The sequence below is a fragment of the Dioscorea cayenensis genome, unplaced genomic scaffold (assembly GCF_009730915.1).
Source record: "Dioscorea cayenensis subsp. rotundata cultivar TDr96_F1 unplaced genomic scaffold, TDr96_F1_v2_PseudoChromosome.rev07_lg8_w22 25.fasta BLBR01000479.1, whole genome shotgun sequence".
In the NCBI taxonomy this organism is placed as follows: domain Eukaryota; kingdom Viridiplantae; phylum Streptophyta; class Magnoliopsida; order Dioscoreales; family Dioscoreaceae; genus Dioscorea; species Dioscorea cayenensis.
Genome location: NW_024086870.1, coordinates 92,608 through 105,643, shown reverse-complemented (window position 1 = coordinate 105,643; position 13,036 = coordinate 92,608). Strand labels below are relative to the sequence as shown.

Sequence of the window (13,036 nt, the reverse complement as noted above, 5' to 3'; positions counted from 1 at the left end):
GAAACCCGAAAGAGCGCATAGCTCCAGGAAGAGCTTCTTCTCTTCGCTGGTTCTCAGTTCCAAGAGCGGCCATTGCCATGCTTCGAAGCTCGCTCTCGAGCTGCCTTCGCCGCAGCGTTGTTCCCATTCTCTTTGCCACCTCTGTTCGATCTCAGAGATTTTGTTCATCTTCCTCTCAAACCCGAATCCCTCCTCCTCTTCCTCGAGAAGGAGCCGAAGAGAATCACTATGATTCCCGGCCGACGGCCTCCATCTCCATCGATCGCTCTGGGTTGTATAATCCTCCAGGTATCGTCTTCTGCTCAATTCCCATTCTCTTAACTTTATTAATGCTAATTGCGGAAATCTCTCACTTTGTAGAGCATTCGCATGAGCCTTCTTCGGATTCCGAGCTCGTCAAGCATCTCAAGAGTATCATCAAGGTTAGTGCTTTTCTGTTATTTTTTCACATATTACACCTTTATTGAAAGATTAAAGTTGCATCTTTGACTGTGGTATCATTGTAAGCTTACAGTGTTTCTTTGTTGCCATTGTATGAGGTCAGTGCTTTTCTGTTTTGTTTGACATATCTCCTTCAAAGCAAGCTTGAATTTTTATTTTTTTTGAGGATCAATTCATCTTCTATATGGATTCTATGTTTAGAAGTTTTAATTTATTCTATTGCATCTGTATGTTTTGCTTACTTGAAAGTCAATTTTGAGTGCTTGGTGTTGCTAAGTAGTTCCGTGGAGGTCCCATTACGGTAGCGGAGTATATGGAGGAGGTTCTGACTAATCCTACTTCGGGGTTTTACATGAATCGGGATGTGTTCGGGGCTGGAGGTGATTTTATTACTTCTCCTGAAGTGAGCCAGATGTTTGGAGAGGTAACCTTCAATTGGTTATATTGGCTCTTATTTTCCCCTTTATCATCAAACTGATTGGCTATGAATTTAGTAAAGGCTTCGATCATGGTAGATTTCTGTCTCATGTTTTTTTTTTTCTTCAAACTTGGTAACATGTTAGCTTGAAGTTAATGAGATTAATGCTTGTGTGATATCATTTGCTCGTAGACTTTATTTAACGTGATTTTTATTTGTATTATTTTCTTTGATTGCCTAAGGTAATAACAATTGTCTGTGGCTTCGAGGGTTAAGTTGGATTTAATCTATTTTCTATGATTCCAGATGATTGGTGTTTGGGCAATGTGCCTCTGGGAGCAGATGGGTCAACCAGACAGGGTGAATCTCATTGAATTTGGTCCAGGACGTGGCACCCTTATGGTTGATCTTCTCCGTGTAAGATCAATGCACAATACCATTTCATATTCAGCATTCTCTTTCTTTTGGGATTGAGAAATTTTACTTCAGAATTGGAGGTTTTTGTGATCTTGATTTATGGCGGTTCTTGATTGCTAAAAGTTGCTAAATGACATGAAACTTTCTTGTAGGGCGCATCTAAGTTTGTAGACTTTACTAAATCTCTCCACATTCACATGGTAGAATGCAGCCCCACCTTGCGCAAGGTTCAATATGATAATTTGAAATGCACAGATGAAGCCGTAAACGAAGAAGACCATACTAAAAGTACTATTAGTATGTTGTCAGGGGCCCCTATTTCTTGGCATTCCACATTGGAGGAAGTTCCATCTGGATGTATGGTTTTTTTAATCCATCCTTTTCTATTTATGCTATTATCTACTCACATATTCTTGTTTGTAAAGATCCAGCTGACTCTTATTTTTGTTTTGTTTTTACTAATACACAACCCAAAAGAGGAATGATAACTTTTGGATAGGAGATATATGATGTGATGATTACTTGGATTAATCTCCCAAATAACTTTGGATTGTTAAATTAAAAAAATCCTCCTGAAGCACTGATATAAAAAGGTGACGGTACTCAAGTCACTAGGCCAAACTTGTAGATATAAAACTAAAGAATACATAAATGGAAGTGATGACATGTTAGTGTGAAAAATAGAAAAGAGATGTTGCTGAATGAAAAAGAGTTGGAAAAAAGAATTCTTGTGATCAACCTTAGATAGTTTTCTCTAAATAATCCTTATAGTCTAGCCCATATGTGTTGGACAGTGGCTTAGTTCCACGGTCTTATTTCCTGTTTCTTGCATTATCAAATTTAAAAGTTCCTTCTGTTGGACTCATATGGAGAGGTGATGTGGTTCAAGTGGGTGAGCCAAAAGGTGAACAGGAGATTAGAACTATATATGCAATGTGGCATTGATAGAAAACAATATGAGAAGGAAGAATGTAAAAAAGGTGATATTGAATGGCGATGAGTGGAAAAGAAGAATTTGCACGTTATACCCTAACTAGTTTGCTCAAACTAAGATAGCTTGGCATCATTCAGTGTGCCTTCTAACTGGAAGTTTTCTTATTGCTTTCTTTTGTGTTCTTGCAGCTCCTACTATAATCATTGCACATGAATTCTATGATGCTTTGCCAGTCCATCAATTTCAGGTTTGCTAGTCTTTAGTGGTTAGTTTTGTTGTTGTTGGGCATCATTATATGAGCTTAGTCTTGAGATAATCTCAGACAGGCCTCTTCATTTTGAGATTGACAAACAAGCGCCTGCTTATTACTCCTCTTGCAGAAAGCTCCACGTGGATGGTGTGAAAAAATGGTAGATGTGGAAGAGAATTCATCGTGAGTTCTGACCATAGCTTCCTGGCAAGATTAATATTCTGTTATTATTACTCATTGAAGTTCTCAAGTCCGGCTGTAACATATTTTGAAAATTCTCTCTTTCTCAGAAGGTTTCGCTTTGTTTTATCTCCACAACCTACTTCAGCAACACTGCTATATCTGATGAAACGTTGTAAATGGGCCGGTGCCCAAGAAATAGCAAAATTGGAACATATAGAAATATGCCCCAAAGCAATGGACCTAACTCATCAAATTGCAAAGAGGGTAAGTTCAGATGGTGGTGGTGCTCTTATAATTGACTACGGTGAGAACAAGATCATTTCAGACAGTCTCCAGGTAAAATGACTATTTCTCTTTAACTTAGATAAAACAATGATGAATTGTTTAAACAATTCCACCCAACTTCTTGTGATGTTGTGGTCCTGTTGCATGGCCAATTTCTTTCTGTTGACATTCTTCTGTCTTGGAAGAAAAATGTTAGTGTGAACTCTTCATTTCTTGATAATATCCATGCATTACCATAAGATTGCTGGAGATAACAGATCTAAAGCAAGTTGTGACTTTTCACAGAGATCTTCACTATAGTGAATTGTAATTTTTTCACAGGTCTTGTGACTTAATAAATCTTTGACTTGCAGGCAATTCGGAAGCACAAGTTTGTGCACATACTGGATGATCCAGGAACAGCTGATCTGAGTGCATATGTTGATTTTGCTTCCGTAAGGCATTCTGCAGAAGAGGCATCAGGTGATCATTTTTTAGTATTGGTAAACAATAACTGAAACTAAGTCGAATCTAATACAGTATCGGTTTTATTTTTGTAATGTTTTTCAGAAGATATATCCGTGTATGGTCCAATGACTCAATCACAGTTCTTGGGTTCGCTCGGTATAAATTTCCGTGTAGAAGCCCTACTGCAAAATTGCACTGAAGAACAAGCCGAGTCTTTAAGGACAGGCTATTGGCGGTTGGTTGGCGACGGCGAAGCACCATTTTGGGAGGGGCCTGATGAACAAACACCGATCGGGATGGGATCGCGGTATTTAGCAATGGCTATTGTAAACAAGAAGCAAGGAGCTCCAATTCCATTTCAATAGAAGTAAACAAACTGACAATTTTGGATCGCTCAGCCACTTTGTCTGCATTTCAAGATGTTGTACTTTAAACAAGAAGATTAATTATTGGTTTTTGTTTTTATTTTCTTGATTTTATCAAAGAAATATAAAAGAAAATTCTATTTCTGCATCTTTCAATAATTTATCCATCTGATTTTATTATTATTATTATTATTATTATTATTATTATTATTATTTTTTTGGGGATATACGCAAGATGCCTATGAAGTTAAAAGCAAGAACCTTAAGGCAAATAAAACACAGCAATAACATTCAGAATGCACAAAATGAATCTCTTGCAATTGTTTATTTCAGAGAACACTCTTGTACATAAAAAACAGGGTCTGGCTCCACACACAGTGAATATGTGAGTAAGTTTGCATATAAGCTTTTAATAAAATTGCAAGACAGAAACGGCTCAACAAGATCAATCACCAACCGAATTTCTTCAACATATCTTTGGTTCTCTTCCTCATTCGAGTGAAAACTATGACAGCACAAGCAAGAACCCAGGGAGGGAACTTTGCATTTTTAAACCATGAATTCTTGAACCACTGTGGAGTTTCCTTCACAAGCACAGCTATCAGAAGAGTTAGCACAGCCACACCAATGAAAATCTTCGTGACAGGTTTCACCATAGAATCCTGCAATTGTTTTCAAAGCATAAATTCATCTCTTTGCACTTTCCATGAAAACAGTCTCTATCACGCCAAGACTTGTGCAAGCAAGGAAACAAAAAATGGCATAAAACTGAATGAGCACCTTTAGGACAGTATTTGATCCTTGATCTCATGCACACTAAATTGCTAATATTAGGTGGAGATCTCAGAGAATGACAAATAATCCCACCTGGCTACCTCCTAACAATCAACTTCCATCAAGAAAACAAGGTGTACAGCTGTAGACAGTGAAGAGAGACCAGAGTGCAGAATCCAAGAACTCTTGTTTCATATTCAATCAATGCAAGATCTAGTTTGTACTTCTTTTTTATCTCCAAAAAAATAAACTTATGATTTAAAATCCAATAGCAAGCATGGTAACAGTAACAGGATTCATTGAAGGAAATAATACATATTGGCAATGCCAGAAGAGATGCTTGGTAAAAGAAAATGCACATAGTTACACAAGTGATGGAAAGAAATTATGGTTGGCATCTCTGATAGCTGTCACTCAAGTCCAAAAACAGTGTTCACATTTTTAATGTGCCAGTTATTTCTGATATCTACCCTTTGATCCACCTAATAAACATTGCCATGGTCACCTTTATTGAAACTCTAGTGCTTGTGAGACTAATCCTGATGCTATTTTATACTAGGATGAATCCACAATGCAGCATATTTATTCTAAAAAACAAATTTTGCAAGCCAAATTATCACAAGGATAATTCTTACGATTCAGATAGTTATTCCAATCTTTGGGTAGAATAAACTCTGTCATTCCATTTCATGGATTCTATACATCAAATATAGGAATGGAAACAAAATAAAGTAAAAAGCAATATACTTCAAGTTAGCTTTCAAATTAAATCTTAATTTTTCATAAGGTGTTCCATTGCCTAATGCATCCAAGAAAGCAAAAACTTTTACTTGAACAACAACAAATAATAAAGACAATCAGTTTATGCATAACAATGGTGTCATTAGGGCAACAATTTACATGTTTCAGTATATGCAAAAATGAACCAGAGAGCTTCAAAGTAATCAAAATTTATATAGAATTAACTCCCTTGAGTGATAAACCAAACAATTCAAAGGCACAATATCACATAGTTCATCCAATGAGTCAAATATGTAAAATCAAATTCCATGAAGACGAAACAATAATCACATACATTTCTAGTATAATCAATGCTAAATCACAGAAATAGTCAACTAATTTAATTGCTCCCAAAACCTCAAACAATTCAAGGCCCTTAAATTTTAAATTAAGATGGTGACAATAATAATAACCACGAACAATTTTTCAGTATAAACATTGCCGAATCAAAGAGGCCGTCAAATGTTCAAAATCAACGCAAAGGCACTAAATTTCAGCAACCCATCGAACGCATTAATCGAAGCAAAAACCCCCTAAAAACGAAAAGGAATCACCTTTGGTTCACCATCAACGTAGATCACCGATCCATCAGTGTAAGTGAGGATCGAGCGGCCGTTCCTAGCGTTGAACCGGATCGGGACGCCACGGCCGGACGAAGTATTGAAGGCGTACAACGATTTGAATCCATACTTGTCAAGGATGTCCTGGACCTCGAGCTGGTTCTGTTCCCAGCCGCTGAGACCCGATCGGAAGACATCGATAGGGCCTTTGCCGCTCCTGAACAAGTGGACCTCCACCTCCGGGACTTTTGTCTTCACCGATCTAGGGTTAGGGTTTTCGGCCGGCTTCTCGGCGACCTCGGAGATCAACGACTCTCCCTCCTCGACCTCGTTTCCCATCTCGTTTCCCTTCCCGCCACGAAGAAAGAATGAAAGCCCGCTTTTGGGTTGAGGGCTTGGACCTTGCCTTCAATCCGAGAAGGTTATCGGGTATCGGGTTTCCACCTGTTAGAGGTAAGATCCGGATCCGATAAGCGTACTAATTTGTTGGAAAAAGTATATTGTGTACTCTGATTAACTGATTAAGAATATAATTTAGCATATTTGTGAGTAATTATTTATATAATGGCCACAAAATACAAAATTACATTTGCTTATGTGTACTCCTGTAAAGCCACCATAGGTCCATATGCGCACTTGTTTTCATCATCTACATTTCTCATGATAAAAACAGAGTTTTGTTTGTTTACAGCGGGAAAAAAATTAGGTGAAAATGTTATTTTGAAAGTTATTTAAAGTTGGGAGTATCTCTGAAGAGAAGAGGTATGCAAGCAAACAATAATGTGAAACAAATAGTATTTTTATGAGGGTTTTTTTTTTTTTTCTTTTGTTCATTCGAGCCTAAGTTTTTGTTTTCAGCTGCAAGTACATCAAGTTCTTCTTTTTTTTTCTTGAATTATTGTGTTGTTGGCCAAAAGTAAATTTAAATAAAGAAGAAGTTAAAAATTTGTAAGATGAGCACTCAATCAGGTAACTTGATAAATTATTCAGTACAAATATAGCATTAGTTAAACAACCACCAAAAAACATCAGTAATACATCTGATCCATTTCAGTGTTCATGGTTGAGCCTCTGTGCCTACTTTGCAAGATGTAAAAAAAACAAATCTTAAAGCATTATATTAGCATCACAATCATAATAAATAGCAGGTTTGTTTCATCGATCAACACAATTTCTAAAGAAAACAGAGAACATTCAAGAGCAAAACAACTGGTTTGAATGGAAACCTGACCAAATACAAAGTGCTGGCATCTATACACGCACAGCATGAAAGTAATGTTAAGATAAACAAAGGAATCAAGCACACCACACACCGGAATCACACAGGAACTTTACAACACAAATAAACAACAGATTCTATGATGCAAGCAAACCACAAATCTGAACCTGACGTCGAAGCAAGCTTCTCGATCTCTCATCTTTTCCCAGAGAGTAATTTGCAGCCATTCTGCTTTGAGGAACAACAAGAAATTCTCATCTGCACTAACTCACCGCCGCCATTCCACTTGTATGGGTCGATCTGCAAATTGAAAGGTTCATGGAAAAATGCATGTTAACAAGGTTCTACTGTAGAAATTGAATGCCAATAATATTAGAGATGATAACTCATTCACTTCAGCTTTCTTGGGAGAGCACAAAAAGGACCTGGTTGGCCAGTAAGATCATTGAGTGCACGTCCAAGATCTCAGTTTAAATCACCACATTGCTAAAATACTCATGGCCAAAGGAGTAGTTTCAAGGTAATAAGATTTCAAACAACAGACTTGGATCCACTTGGTTATATGAAAAAAATAAATATTAATCCAAAGTAATTCCAACAGGCTTGGATCCACATGCATCTGATCTGACAAGCTAAATGACATGCCCTATATTTGAAATTGTCAGACTGAACCTTTAATATATCCACCTAAAACCTAGCATGATCCAATATAGAACTCGTAGCATTGATCTAATAACATTTTTTGTATAGAAATCAACTGCTATAAGCTGCTAAGGTTTTCCAAGGGTAATAGCCAAAGAAAAGAAGGTGGCAATCTCTCAAGCCAAGCAGGAACCAATAAAGGAAGCAAAAACCTTTAATAAGGAAGGAAACATACTGAAATGGCTTAAGAATATTAGGGATTCATACCGTGTGCATCCCTAGATGACAATAGAGATTTGTCGTTTTTAATGCAGCCCTTTGCACCAGCTTGAACTAGTCTTTGTGTGCGCGGTGAGTGTGAGCTCAACTTCCCATTGGTTGAAGATGGAAGAGAATGACGGCGAGTGAAGCCATTTTTCTCAACTGATTCAGAGCTAAACCTGGGTGAACTCTGCCCCCGTAATTTAGCTTTTGCAGATTCAGTAGATGCCATATAGCTTGGCAATGTGGGAGCATTGGGTGAACCATTCTCTGCATGCTCCAGCTTGGCTGAGAGTGAGGCCCTTCGTTTGCTGCCTTTGTGGTTCTCACCACAAGTTTGCTCATCCTGAGCGCTTATATCATTGTTCATTTCAGAAAAGTCAACATCTTTATCATCACTATGATGTTGATTTACTTCAACAGCTGGAGAGCTATCGGTGGCCGCATCAACTGGTGCCTCTTCTGTCACATGTTTCTGTGTGATTTCAATATCAGGTTGTGGCTCTGAAACAGGTGAAATATCTTTCTTCGGCTTCTGGGAAGACTCCTCTACTGTTTGCTCTAGAATTTCAGGAGTGGTTGATGCTTTTCTCACATTCCGAGCAGGTTTCTCAGTCTCGTCTAGCCGATCAGAAGCCTCTGCTGCGAGATTAGATACCTTCCTCAAGTTACGCTTCACCTTTTCCAGCTCACTCTGAGGATGCTCTTGCACTGAATCAACAGCAGAGGAAGAAACCTTCCTTGGGTTCCGTTTGGGTTTCTCCAGATCACTGGCTGGCGCAGATTCAATAGTAGCATTTGAACTCTTCCGTGAAACACGCTTAGGTCTGCCTGATTCAGTTTCCATTGCATAATTGCCCTTCTTTGCCTGAGGTTTCGAATCAAGAGTTTTTTTGGGTCTGGAGACTGGTTTCCAGATAGCATATAATGTCCATCTCTCCAGCCATATTAAGGTTGAATTGGGTTCTCCTTGACTATACTGTATTTGCAGAGGCGTCGCACTAGATGTTGGAGATAGAAGCTAAGAAAGTGAAAAAGTAGATTAGCGAAAAAGTAGATTAGCGAAAAGGAATGTTAAGAAAAACAGGAAATGCTGAAAAAAAAAGGAGATCATTTATTAATTATCATCCAAGAAACTTCTGACAACATAGGCTATGTCAAGCATGAGCCTCAGAACTTATGTATAAAACCTTATGGAGACCATCTTTAGCAGCAAATAAGACATACCTTGCAAACAAACACATTAGTCATTAGTTTTTCCTTCCAAGCACCATCAGACTTAGCGACCTGGTAAGCAATGAAGTAAAATGTTACCAATCTAATTCAGTCACGGTAGAAGGTGATACATATTTACAGCATGACAAACTCAACATTTACATTCAAGACAAGAATTTTCATACTTCAACAGTGGTCTAAATATGATTTTATGCATAAAAATGTTAATAAAATTGGCACAACCCTAAAAAATTCTCCCTAAATGAGGAGAAAAACACAAAGAGAGCTAGAAGCAGAGCATGTTTGATTTTAACACATGAGCAACAGCTAGGAAAACGAAAAATCGAAAACATAATTCAAGTATGAATCCCTTTCTCCTTGGGCAGCATTCAATTTCTTTCCACAGGCTGAACAATTTCCCAAATTTAGCTCCAAACACACTTCATTCAATGACTTTACAGATAAAAAGTATGTTTAAAAGCATACAACTCTCTTGTAACAATATGATTCAAGATGACAAGCATAACTTCAATTTTTCTGAAGTGAATATATCAAAAAGAATAGTATGGCAAAATGAATTCTAGGTCCCACCCCAAGTTCATGATGCTTACCACATCTTTTGCCTGACAATATTTTGCATTGACTTCAAAGCCAATATTAGCATGCCTGGCATTCCGGCCTCGAACATGAGCTTGCAACTTCACAATAGCCTGGATAGCACGTAAGGTGGCAATAGCCTGTCTCCTCACCAAATGCCCACGAACAAGAGCCTGCAGCCTTATAATGCCTTTCAGTGCACGAAATGCCCTGCGTGCCTATGCATAAAATTTTGCCAAAATCAGCTAGTTACTTTTGTTTTGTCATAAGTTGGCAGTTGGCAGTTGGCAGTTGACAGGTAACAATTAATATGCTAAAATTAAGATTCTCAGGCAGAGATGATCATTTTCCAAATTCTCCAAGACATAAGTATAGTGCATGACAAGTAGTGTGTCATGGCCACAGATAAGCTCATGTTAGATTGTAATCATCTTATTATTAATGACAATGAAGCATATAAAAGAAGATTATCTAGAAACACAAATCAATGATAAAAATAATTCAACAACAAAGTAGAAGTTCAATGTGCTGTATATAAAATACAGATTTTGATGTGGTCGAGTTGGTTTTGATATAAATTAAATTTCCTTTATACTACATAACAACAATGAGAAATTACCAGATATCCCCTAAACGCTGCTTGTGCCTTTATAGCAGCTTGCTCTTCCTTGAGTCTTTCAGGATCATTTACAGCAGATGGTGCCAGTACTCCTGGTATATCTGTGTCTTGATGTGGCGCCGTTACAACTACCCCATCATTAGCTACATTTGAAGGCACGCCTTTGCCAATTTCTTCAGTGATTCCTCTTCTATCAGTGCTAATAAGCACTGGTTCAGAAATCACAGGAGAATTCAGAGCTAGAGACGCTTCTTTAGCTACAGATCCAGCTTTCTTCAAGAAAGAATTGCACTTATAGTTAGAGCTTGCGAAGTTGTATGGAACATGTTAATGGTATATTATATTCTTCACTAAGTCAGTTATGAAAGAGGAACTGCAAGATAACCTAAAATCAAGAATAGCCTCAAGAAAGTTTACATCAAGCAAGACTAATATATCAAAATTTCACAACCAAAGGTGATAGATATCAAACAGCATCTTAAGTGACTGCTTCTGTGTTGCCTAGTCAACATATTATGCAAATCAAAGTATGCCCAAATATGCAAGCTTTGTCAAGTAAAGTAGTGAAAGTGTGCAATTACAGAGACATGCAGCAACAAGCCAGAAAACTGAATTCGTGCAACAGTTGCACACTGCGCCAAAGAAACCAACAGAGCTGTCACATTGCAGGTCGGAAAAAATATAATAGAAACCATCACATCACTATTCTTGTTTATAATTTAAAAACCAACTAAAGCATAAATTTTTCTTCAACTTCACAAGCACACAAAATCATGAGAGACAGCAGAGGAAAAGCCAAGCCCTAAATTTTGTATAAATATATCTTTTGTGCATATGCTGACAGCATCACTTCCTAGAGAAACAGGGGGTACTATTTAGAATTAGAAATCAATGCAATAGACATAGATGTATCATTCACAAGGTGCAATGATCAAGGTCTAAAATTGAGAACTGGTGATGACCATTTGGTGTGGGACCTGAATGCATTGTTGCTAAGATGCCGTGATCAGTATAAATAAAATGCGGGAATGCGGCCTGACAGGTTGGACCCGAGGATACACATGTGCACATGCAAATGAGGACACCAGATATCAACAGGCCACAACCCAACTTCAAGACCTCAATAAAACCACTAATAAGCCATGCAAAAGCAGTATAGTAAGACACCAATCCATGAAAACTACAAAATCCTTGTGGCACCAAGACAACTACAAGAGGGTATTATAAACAAAGCCTGATTTGATACTTCTGAAAAGAACCAAAATACAAACCAAAACATCTCTTCCTTTAGATGACTGAGATCTGGCCGTTTTCTTTCCAAAGAGCAGTGTTTTGATCCATTTTCCAGGAGATTTCCCCATGGCTAAGCTCAGCCGATTCTGAAAACCTCCAAATATTCAAGCTCAGGACCTGCAGCGCCGTGAATCCATATATCTAATCACTATAACCAAATCCAAAGCGATTCAACAAAAATAAAAACCATTTCCACTAATTTTAACATACCAATATAATTAAAGCACAAATATTGTCCCACAAATTAGAGGAGAACATAAGTAACAGAACAAGATTCTACCAGGTCCTGGATTAACCAATTTATAAATTAAAAAAAGGAAAAAGTGCAAAATAATCAGAAAAAGCCGGGAAAAAGACTTAACATAACTCCACAGTTCATCTACTTGCCTCCAAACCAAGCAACCAAACAAAGAGAAAGCCAAAAATAAGTACAGAACCCTAGATCTCACTAAGCTCCACGGAACCGCTGACCCTACACCAGAAACCACACTTCAAAGATTCATCCAAGCCTTATACGAGCAAAATCCAGCATAATTCAACCAAAAAAACCTCAAAAAATCAGCTCAAAAACATACTAAAACACTCGCATCCACAACATCAAAACCAAACGCAATCAATAAAAACTCAAAAATTAAACAAAAATCCTCAGTCACAAAGAAACTCCCACGCCAAAACAACCCAAAAAAAAAAACACCTCAAAAAATATCACAAAGAAAAAAACACACACAAATCCACAGCTCAACCTCACACAGCATTACAACCCAATGCAGCAACACAAAACCAAAAATACTCATCAAACAACCATGAAATCGCTTAGATCCAGAGCTTACCAAAAGAAAGATAGCAATGCCCTAGCAACCGCTTCCTCCAACCCAACTCCCCCCCTCACCGCCGCCCCGAGAACAACCGAAACGCAATAAGAAAAGAGAACACCAGAGAGAGAGAAAGAGAGAGAGAGAGAGAGAGAGAACAAGAAATAGAAAATGAAAACTGGAAAAAGAAAACGGAAAACGAAAGCAAAAAAATAAAAAATGAAAACAAAAAATTACAGGCCTCTTAAAAAGCGGAGAAGCCCAGTGAGAGTGTGAGACAGTGCGTGGGGCCCACCAACACTCAACCGAACCTTGAGTTTAAATATAGCAACCGCTACAGAGACCAGATTTGTGACCCACTTTTGTGACTCACTTTAATATCTGTATATATATATATTTTTACAAAACAATTTTTGTTATTTTTCATGGTTTTATTAGGAATTAAGAACATCAAACGAACGGCTGAGAATTGCTCATGGGGCATGTCGATGATCACGACCATTCAACAATTGTGCGTAGATATG

General features: G+C 37.8%; 3 protein-coding genes across 4 annotated transcripts; 1 reads left to right on the top strand and 2 right to left on the bottom strand.

Moving 5' to 3' along the window:
* Positions 1-16: 16 nt before the first annotated feature.
* LOC120254497 (protein arginine methyltransferase NDUFAF7, mitochondrial) lies at positions 17-3,888 on the top strand. Its single transcript, XM_039262585.1, has 10 exons — positions 17-288; positions 361-422; positions 722-865; positions 1,166-1,276; positions 1,429-1,633; positions 2,399-2,457; positions 2,591-2,643; positions 2,751-2,979; positions 3,282-3,390; positions 3,478-3,888. The coding sequence occupies exons 1-10, from the start codon at positions 78-80 to the stop codon at positions 3,738-3,740; spliced, it is 1,446 nt and encodes a 481-aa protein (XP_039118519.1). The 5' UTR covers positions 17-77; the 3' UTR covers positions 3,741-3,888.
* A 142-nt stretch (positions 3,889-4,030) lies between these two features.
* LOC120254498 lies at positions 4,031-6,234 on the bottom strand. The gene is made up of 2 exons (XM_039262586.1): positions 5,849-6,234; positions 4,031-4,402 (listed from the first exon to the last, which is right to left on the bottom strand). Exons 1-2 carry the CDS (start codon positions 6,191-6,193, stop codon positions 4,190-4,192), a joined length of 558 nt encoding a protein of 185 aa, XP_039118520.1. The 5' UTR covers positions 6,194-6,234; the 3' UTR covers positions 4,031-4,189.
* Positions 6,235-6,951: 717 nt separating this feature from the next.
* LOC120254517 (protein IQ-DOMAIN 31-like) lies at positions 6,952-12,680 on the bottom strand. 2 transcript variants are annotated; one of them, XM_039262610.1, is made up of 7 exons: positions 12,531-12,680; positions 11,679-11,817; positions 10,408-10,680; positions 9,803-10,006; positions 9,204-9,263; positions 7,983-8,997; positions 6,952-7,373 (listed from the first exon to the last, which is right to left on the bottom strand). In XM_039262610.1, the coding sequence occupies exons 2-7, from the start codon at positions 11,766-11,768 to the stop codon at positions 7,342-7,344; spliced, it is 1,674 nt and encodes a 557-aa protein (XP_039118544.1). In that variant the 5' UTR covers positions 11,769-11,817; positions 12,531-12,680; the 3' UTR covers positions 6,952-7,341. The 2 variants fall into 2 exon arrangements, with proteins under 2 accessions (XP_039118544.1, XP_039118545.1); XM_039262611.1 differs by having other exon boundaries at positions 11,679-11,848; positions 12,531-12,668.
* Between the last annotated feature and the right edge of the window lie 356 nt (positions 12,681-13,036).

Bases quoted from the DNA above. Each gene is read 5' to 3' on its own strand.
- LOC120254498 (XM_039262586.1), bottom strand. From the start codon at position 6,193: ATGGGAAACGAGGTCGAGGAGGGAGAGTCGTTGATCTCCGAGGTCGCC. The intron at 4,403-5,848 runs GTGATTCCTTTT...AAACAATTGCAG, and splicing joins ACGTTGATGGTGAACCAAAG to GATTCTATGGTGAAACCTGT.
- LOC120254497 (XM_039262585.1), top strand. From the start codon at position 78: ATGCTTCGAAGCTCGCTCTCGAGCTGCCTTCGCCGCAGCGTTGTTCCC. The intron at 866-1,165 runs GTAACCTTCAAT...CTATGATTCCAG, and splicing joins TGAGCCAGATGTTTGGAGAG to ATGATTGGTGTTTGGGCAAT. The intron at 2,644-2,750 runs GTGAGTTCTGAC...TCTCTTTCTCAG, and splicing joins GATGTGGAAGAGAATTCATC to AAGGTTTCGCTTTGTTTTAT.
- LOC120254517 (XM_039262610.1), bottom strand. From the start codon at position 11,768: ATGGGGAAATCTCCTGGAAAATGGATCAAAACACTGCTCTTTGGAAAG. The intron at 10,007-10,407 runs GTAATTTCTCAT...TTTTATGCATAG, and splicing joins CAGCGTTTAGGGGATATCTG to GCACGCAGGGCATTTCGTGC. The intron at 7,374-7,982 runs GTATGAATCCCT...TTCAATTTGCAG, and splicing joins GTCATCTAGGGATGCACACG to ATCGACCCATACAAGTGGAA.